The 9052-nt window shown below is 36.1% G+C and overlaps 1 protein-coding gene across 1 annotated transcript; it reads left to right on the top strand.

The window, feature by feature from the left end:
- Nucleotides 1-559: 559 nt before the first annotated feature.
- LOC113346663 lies at nt 560-2856 on the top strand. The gene is made up of 4 exons (XM_026590143.1): nt 560-789; nt 1362-1441; nt 1640-2339; nt 2584-2856. Exons 1-4 carry the CDS (start codon nt 760-762, stop codon nt 2719-2721), a joined length of 948 nt encoding a protein of 315 aa, XP_026445928.1. The 5' UTR covers nt 560-759; the 3' UTR covers nt 2722-2856.
- Nucleotides 2857-9052: the final 6196 nt, after the last annotated feature.

Genomic DNA, 9052 nt, shown 5'->3' on the forward strand with positions numbered 1-9052 from the left:
TCGGCTGATAAGTTATCATCCGAACTGTTCATCTGGTCAGTAGATATGGGCTTTAAAAATTCAATTTTTTGATAGATTCAACTTATAAAAAGGACATTAAACGTCGTATAGAAGTCTACCCCTGATTTGAATCACACAATTTGGTCATTTCTAATCACTTCTTTTTCTTCCTCTCAAAAATTCCAAGTCTCTCACATAAATTTGATTTCTTTACTAATTTAATATTTAATCAATCCTTGAAATTCCTAATTAATCAAATCTAATCGTAATCATTAACACTAATTATGTAAGAGTAGTTATGCCATTATCAAAAAGGATGGATAAGGGATGACGTTGTTTTTTATTTAGTGACTCTATTTTGGCATTATTCAGTATGCTTCAAAACAGGTTTCAAAATTTTAGGGTGCAAAATGGGCATGTGACACTTTCTCTAACCATAGACATTCTGGGCCCGGGTATCACACAATCACGTTGTCATTGAGATTTTCCCAAGCCCATCGTTTTATTTTTGTATTTTCGAATGGGACGAGTTGTAAAATCAAGGATCGACGAACTTTAGTAGGTGCAACATCCAGTTTTTCAATTTCTGTTTGCAGCTGTATCATCATCTCTTAATTAGGGGGCTCGAGATTGGAAATATTTCTTCTTTTCAACTTTATTTATTAGGGTTTCGTTTGGTTATAAAATTTATATCTGATTTGGGGTAATGTCTATTTGCAGCTGTATCATCATCTGTTAATTAAGGAGGAGGAAGCTAATATGGTTGAATCATCATCATCACCACCAAATGTAAGCTTATCTATTTGGGATAACTACTCTTTTATATTCAAAGGATTGTGTAATTATCTGTTTTGTTTTATGGTTTTAGCCCTGTTTTGGGATCATTGTTTGATTTTCTTTGCAGACACAGTCACCAAATTCTAAGATTAAACTACAAAATCAAGCTTCCTTTTATCATCTGTTCTTGTTTCTAGGTTAATGTTGTGTCATCAGTTTCGTGCAACCACTTATGCAGGGATTTTCACCAGATGAGAAATTAACGACTGAAAATCATGTACTTGATTTGATAAAGCTTCTTTTATCGTCTTTCTTTTTTTCAAGTTATTCTGATTCCTTCATTCCTAGATGTACTTAATTTGCAACTACTTTTGCAAGAACAAAAAACAAAAAGATGCTGATGAATTACTCAATAAGCTCTCATATAAAGAAATACTGTTCAAACGTCATCCAGTGCTCCCTTCCGTTATATGTTCTTGTTCGAAGTTGATTTTTCTGTAAAAGCATGTTTGAGTTGATGCTGCTTTGGCCACCAATTTTGTATTCGTTTTGATTCTTATACTTCTGCAACAACTTTTTTGCAGGATATTGTACGTGTAACTATGAAGAAAGTGCTAGATCCTGAGGACCCAAATAAACATAAAGAGATCTTCTTCCGGAATGAGTAAGGATGTCCCTCAATGAGTCAAAACTTTTACTGATGTAGTATTATAATCTGATGAGAAGCTTGGGCATTTAGATTGGCATAATGACAAATAGATTACCGCGACCAACAAAATAAACCCTGCTCCTTGAGAATATTGTTTGCTTTGAAAAGTCTGTTTCTCACACTCCTCGTTATTGATTACCTTTTTTCCCTCAGTGGTTCTGAAGATAGTGACCTGGATAGTGATGATGAGGATCTAGTTTATGTTCCAAACAAATCTAAGTGGTTCAGCTTGTGTTGGGCAGAATGGGGATTGGAACATGATGGTATCGTTTCCAAAGTGAGAGCTGCAGAAAATTGGTTTGAAATTTTTACTACCGGTTATTGTGGTGGGGGTGGACAATTTTGCTGTGGCGCTATTATAAGAGATTATTGGCATAGACCAATAGTTGCAAGCTCTAGGGTTATTTCTGATGGTAAGTGCGTCTCACAATTTTTTCTAGAGTTGGAAGGGGTTGCTTTAGGGGTAAGACTTGCGAAAAAGTATGAGATGGTTTTGCCTTTCAATCTCTACTGCCCTTCTGAAAAGGTTTCTCTGTTTTTTCAAGAAGTTAAGGGTCACAGAAGATTGTGCTACTGTAGTGGCAAACGGCAAATTGCCAAAATACCCTGCAATACTTGTCTGAAACCATCAATGATTCCTAAAGGCTATAAAGACCATGACATGGCTTTTAGTATTATCAACGATATTCTCTCGGATATCTCCGAGCTTGAGAGTGTTGGTCTTTCCTGGTTTAATGTGGTTTATAGTGGAGATTATTATGACGGACGTGAAAGAAATGAAGCTGTGTATCTTCTCGCTAAGCTTGGAAAAGATGAGGAGTTGAAACTGAAGGAGATTGGTGCGTCGAACGATGTATGGAATTCTATCTATGAAGAAGTTTTTGGTCCTATGTCAAGGGAACTTACTAGTATTTGCATTTAGTTACCGAATTAACAAACTTCTTTAGAATATGATTTGAACTAGTTGCAAATAGACAATGTGCAATAAAAGATATGATTTAGTTACTGGTTTTAATGAAAATGTTATATGTGCAACCCTGTTACCATTCATTGTTTGGAATGTCATAAATATATAAGCTATTATGATTTGTCTACAGGCTGGAAGGGTAGAAGATAGCCAGCAGCAAGTTGAAACCAATCTTCATGCTCCCTGCAGTTTATGGAAGCGAGAATTCATTATCGACGTGAGATCTGGATTAGGGGCTTTTGTGATGTTAGAAATTCAACAGTATTAGAAAGTTCCATAAGTTTTTCTTGTAAGAGCTTTTATTGTAGAAGAATGTGGGTCAGTGACTAATGTGAATTTTATGCGATTTGTGAAGCTGGAAACCAGTTTTTTTTTTATCGGTCAAGAATTGTGCAAGGTGGGGCTTTGAACTTGGGCCTGGATAGGAGGCTAACGGAACAACAAATTGCCGAGGTATGTGCTTTATCTTGGATTCTTGAAGGATTTATTCTGGGGACAGGGTCAGACTCCATTAAATGGAACATTAATAGTTCTGGTGTCTTCTCGGTTAAGTCGTGTTACCCCAATTTAGAAACGAACAAGCTTCTCCAAACCTTCATTTGAGCATTTGGTCTAGGTCTTGGCCTCACAAGATTGGTTTTTTTCTTTGGCTAATGTACCATAAAAGACTTGCTACAATGGACACCCTTTATAAGAAAGGCAAACCTATCGTGAATGGTTGTTTGCTTTGTTGTAAAGATAGCGAAACTGTGGAGCACCATCTGTTCAATTGCAGCTTCTCGTTTCAAATTTGGAAACATTTCAAGGACATGGTTCACTTCATCGGTCCTTTGCCTTATTGTATAGATCTCATTATCAAGGGGTGGAGATCGCATTTGCTTCATCCAATTGGGTATTCCTGCCTCCATTTGTTGATCCATTTTGGAAAAAAAAAATTGATGACGGAAATGCAGATTTCAAGGGGTTATTGAGCAAGTTAAAATCCAAGTCTACCTTTGGAAGAGAAATGCAGATGAATTAAAGGGGTTCAGTCAAGATTGTAATGGGGAGTTGGGACAGTTTCTTCGTAATTTAGTTTGTGGTCTTTTTAGTGTTTTTGGGTTTCCTGTCTTGACTCTTGTCAAGCTCTTTCTTGCTTACTTCTGGTAAACCAGAATAATTTTTGTTCCCCAACAGTACTGCTTAGTTCGGACTTTGACTTGTCAGACAAGCTGTAATTACCTGAATTGAGAGCTGTAATTTTTGTGTAGTCCATATTTTGGAACACATCATGTGAGACATGTGATTATTTTCCCGTATATGTTAAAAGTTCGTTAGAGGTTCAGTTTACACCAGTATTGATTACCACACGTTGATTGGTTTATTGCAAGTATCTTCAGTCGTCACTATACACCGTCTCTGGACGTTCCAAAGTAGAGAGAAAGTCAGAAAAAGAGTGTACTGTAGCATCAGCATTCTGCGGTTGTGACGTCTTCGTCAAACGCGATCAATCCCTTGCGAAAGAGAAAGCCGCTAGTTGTTTGTTGATTCCACTGATTTTTTTTCATTGCTTTGTCCTCCGCAAATGCTCAATTGGGCCGACTTTTGTAGCGTGAGAGATATTTCCCTGTTGTTCTTTTATGTAAGAGATGCCAACACCAAGATCAAACAAAACTGGAACCACATCAAGGTGCTAGTTGGTAGGATTTTTAGAAATCTGGATTTCTTCTTTTGCCTTCAGTAAATACTAACATGACTAGGTGAGTTATTGCCGAGATTAAAACGTATGGCTCGTTAGTTGAGGTTCAAACTAGAGATAATAACTTCAGAGTTTATAACTTGAAAAACAATTGCATCACCAACCACACGCAAAACACTGTCTCGGTCGTTTGACTAGTGTTGCCCTCACAAAAACCGTGTCTCAGGAAGGTCCAACGTACAGATGATATATTAGCATTCAACAATTTCAAAATCTTCTGAGCTGTTCTTAAACACAAATGCTAAACCCTACTAGATTTAGGGATGAATTTCGTGGAGACCAGAGAGTATTTGCATCTGTCGGAGAAATGATGCATGTGTAACTTTGCCTTGTACTCTATGCACCAGCACATTTTTCACTCATTTGGTGTTACTGCCGTTCCGAAAACAAATGGATAAGTTGAAATACCATTTGAGAAAAATTACCTTCACGCGTTATTCCTTTCAATTAGTCTTCTTTTCTTCCAACTTAGCTTCATGAATGCACGTGTTTTCTGTAAGTGACAGCCGAAAAACGTGAGTTTGCTTCTTCACTAAAAATGCCACTAAACAATGACAAGTTTTTCATTTTCCCTCTTCTTTTCAAACGATTGATCGCAATCAAGCAAGCATATTTCTTTACGTCACATTAGATCGACCACCAGCTAAATTTCGCTGTGTGCAATATTGTTAAGGGACCAATTAACTCTAGAAAATCGTTCTGTAATTATCTACATTTTTCTTTTTGTTTAATTTTCTTGATGATACATGAAAATGAAAAATCTTCCAGGTGAAATTAGTTTTGAAAGAATTAGATCTGGACGCAACTGTCATTATATTCGTTCCTGGATAGTGATACGTACTTTAGTGTAATCAAAGATTGTGTGAACAAATGGGATTAGCTAGCCAGCCCATAGTACTTACTGTACTGAATCTACTCATATAACATTAGCAATTATGTACTTCTTTTAATCCTTTATCTAGACAGAAAGAGAGATCTAGACAGATTGTTGATGCCATGATTGATAGATCCAGCCAGCGAAAATAGCTTAGCCTGTGAGATTTAGATACACCGACGTCTCCCATATGTACTTTTTTTACATATTTTTATCTTCTTATCATATGCATTTGGACCGTGACTGTGCCGTGTCATTTGTACCTTCAGAAAACTTATCGGCCAGCGCCCGTGGCGACAACAAAAGCCCTGTTTTTTTTTAGAACCTAACAATCTGTTGGGATGAATGCGAATTCCTGATGTCTAGGACTTATCGTCTGATGAGAGCATCAAGAGTTGAAGTTGTGAGTTTGCATCATTTTCGGATGCAGTTCCAACCAACCAATCTTCATTCAAATCCATATCCATAATTTTTATACACTCTACGTACTGTATAGTTATGGACAACCATTTTATATACTTCATTGCAAGTCATCCTTCCTAACCGGATTCGTATATATATATATATATATAACCCATTTTGTTGGGAAACTGCCACTGTTTTTATTTTTTAATTTGGGAGGAAGGAAGATAACCACTGCGAAACAATAATTTTGTATGATCTTTTTGGATTATTAAATCTCTTGATTGCTATCTATCAGTATGTGAGTTTTTAACGTAGTTTTCTACACTTACAGCTGCATCATGCTTCAGCTAAGCCCTTAACCAAACTCAAATCTATTTTTCTATAATATCAGCTCAGCTGTCATACGAATTTCTTTTCATATCTTACAAACATCTTTCCCGATAATTCGTCATTCAAAACGGTGAATTCTGGTTTGATCATCAGTTGTTTTCTGTTGCAAACTTAGCCTGGACAAAAAGATTTAGGTACTCTTTAATATATTTGTTCTTTTTCTCTTTTGAAACTGTGTGTGGTGTCCGTTGTATTTAGAGTCGCCAAAGGGGCTACCTCAGTTTAAGAAGGCCAGTGAATTGATGTAAAGATATATCATGGATGTAGGCCTCAGTATCACAGACATATGGTAAGCATACATCTATCAAGATCTTCCACTGCTCCTACTCAAAATTTGAGCGGATTTTATTCTCTTGACTTGAATCCTCACGAGATGATCGACTACCTAAATTGTTTTAAGTGCACCAAGCCCTAACTACCAGCTCATTTGGTACCAGATCTATTTTGATTTTTAACACCTACCTAACGGTTCATTAAATATTCAAGAAAAAATACCAAGTGTGAAGCTCATGCCATCATATATCTTTCTTCAGTCATCATGTAGCAAAGATACCAATCTAATATTAAAATCATACTCAAAGAAACATAACAATTTTTTTCATTTAATAAAAGTTTTTTCATTTTCATTTACAGTTTCAAATCCACTGCGTTATGGGAAAGAACATCAACAACAAAAATTACAAGTAATAAAAACTAATAAAAACTACATTGAAATATTTCTTAAAGAAGAGAGTTAGAATATCGAAAAAAAATTCAAATAATGCAGAGATCCGGTTAAATCGAAAAGAGGATGGCGATTGGAATAAAATCCCACCATTTTGTTAAATAGTATCACATCGCCTAAGGCATCCTAGGTCTCGCGCTTAATAAGTCTTGGCAATCCTAATCTTGCAAGCCGGTTTTCGAGGTTAGTTAGGCCCGAGGGTTCCTAACATGGTATCAGAGCCAGACCACTCTCAACGCCACCCTTGTGTTCGTGGTTTCCGTACCACTCTGTATCCCCGCCAGTGTGCATATGTGGTTTCATTACCATTCTGTATCCCTGCCAGTGTGCGTCCGTGGCTTCTGTGCCACTTCGTCTGTGTAGACCTAGTCGTTGAGGGGGTGTGTTAAATAGTACCACATCGCCTAGGGAATCCTAGGTCTCGCGCTTAATAAGCCTTGGACAATCCTAAACCTTGCAAGCCGGTTTTCGAGGTTAGTTAGGTCCGAGGATTCTTAACACATTTAATAGATATTCTTCATAAGAAAGAGATGACTCTCAAAACAAGAGAGTGTGATGCTCAAATCTTGACAACTTTTAAAACTAACAGAACTATTAGATCTCTTTTGTTGAAAAGGAAATTCAATTTTTGCCGGTGTATTTTGAGGAAGCTCTTCACCATAACATACCCAACATCAAGAAGGCCATGAAGATCAAGAAGAAACATTACAAGAACGCATATAATATTGCCATGAAAGCGAAGGAGAAAGCCAAAACGACAACAAAAAATTAAAGAAAAACGATAAATCTAAATCAAATCCTACTAACATACTTGAAAGTAAGAAACTGAGAGAAACCTGCTAAGATCCAAAAAAAAAATTTAATACGATAAGAAATATATTAAATTGAAAAATTACATAGTATTATTCCTATGGATACATTGTATTTTCCAAGCAGGGATATTGTTTGACCATTCTTCAGCTAAAACACATGATATACCGTGTTTAGCCAATGAGTGAGCAACATTATTTGCATCTCTATTCACATGTGTGCATTTCCAAGTTACGAAGGAGTAGAAAATAATACTACAATCAATAATGAAATTTCTTGTTGTCCACTTGATTGCATCTAATACACCATTCAAATCAGTGATAGCATTTTGGCAGTCACCCTCCAAATGCAATGCTCGTACTTCACCCTGTTCCGGGTCTATTGCTTTGGTCCTATAACATCTAACTCCGTTTGTGTTACCAGCAGAAATTCTTAAAATTAGACCAACACCAACATCATTTGTTTCATCTTCGTATGATGCATCAAAATTCAGTTTAATGTAAGGATTTTTAGGCCTCTTCCAATCTTTATTAATCTGGATTCTAGTTGTAGCAATATGTATAGAATTTTTAGTATCCGCTATAATCAAGTCTAACTGTATCTGATGGACTACTTGGTTTATGCGAGGTTATAAATTATTAAAAATTTTCCTACATCCACATTTCTAGACGTTCCACATAACAAAACCAAACCATTTGAGCATATCTCTTACTCCCCTCTAATCGTGCACCTGAAACAAACCGCAAAACCAATCAGTAAAATAAACATTAGCCAAACCTGAGAAAAAGTTAAGCTCAATAGCATTCCAAACAGTCTTAGTGAAACTACAGTTAATGTAGATATGTTGCATGCTTTCATTATGCATATTACATAAGAGGGAGATCCCCTTACATGTTTATTCTCACACTATCTCACACATTTTATATTATTTTTGTGAATAAAAACTAAACAATAAAGGATTCAAAGCCAATATTTTACGGATATGTTCGTCTACGAAGCTCTACATTCCTACCAAAAATGAGCGTCTTCCAAAATACAAACCTCACCATCTACCAATCTTAATTTAAACGGTTAAAAATCAATCGATTTCTAACGCCTCGTATTCAAAGTCATAGATGGTGGTGTTATTTCGTTAGATATGTATAGCTTTGCAAGATAAACATACCCCCAAAATATTAGCTTCAAAACCGATACCGTTTGGTTTGTGTTCACATAAAAGACGCCTAACGTGTGAGATGGTGTGAGAACAAAAGTGTTAAGGGATCCTCATTACATAAAGGGCATATATAATCAATATTTTGACAAAATCTAACAAACTTATCAGCTATACGCAGACAATTCTGGAGACATTTCGACAAAAAGTGGAGTATATTGTGAGGAAGATTAGTTTTCCAAAAATGCATCCGTGAAATATGAACACAGTGTTGGTAAAACCAACAACTTGATTCTACTGTTCAAATTTGCTTTATAAGCAGATTTTACCGAGAATTAACTATTAGATCTAGGTTTCAATCTAAGATAGTCTTTCTCTTCAAACGAGATCCTTATATTCAAAATTTGCCCCGCAGTTGCATTATCAGACAAAGCTTGAATCACATGCACATTCCAAGTATTAGTATTAGCATCTATTAGTTGAGACACAGTTCTCATGTTATAAG

The sequence above is a fragment of the Papaver somniferum genome, chromosome 2 (genome assembly GCF_003573695.1).
Source record: "Papaver somniferum cultivar HN1 chromosome 2, ASM357369v1, whole genome shotgun sequence".
In the NCBI taxonomy this organism is placed as follows: domain Eukaryota; kingdom Viridiplantae; phylum Streptophyta; class Magnoliopsida; order Ranunculales; family Papaveraceae; genus Papaver; species Papaver somniferum.

What these genes read in the sequence shown, in the direction of transcription:
- LOC113346663 (XM_026590143.1), top strand. Translation starts at nt 760, where the DNA reads ATGGTTGAATCATCATCATCACCACCAAAT. An exon ending in CATCATCATCACCACCAAAT is followed by an intron (nt 790 to 1,361) that starts GTAAGCTTATCT and finishes ACTTTTTTGCAG; the next exon opens with GATATTGTACGTGTAACTAT. An exon ending in AGATTGGTGCGTCGAACGAT is followed by an intron (nt 2,340 to 2,583) that starts GTATGGAATTCT and finishes ATTTGTCTACAG; the next exon opens with GCTGGAAGGGTAGAAGATAG.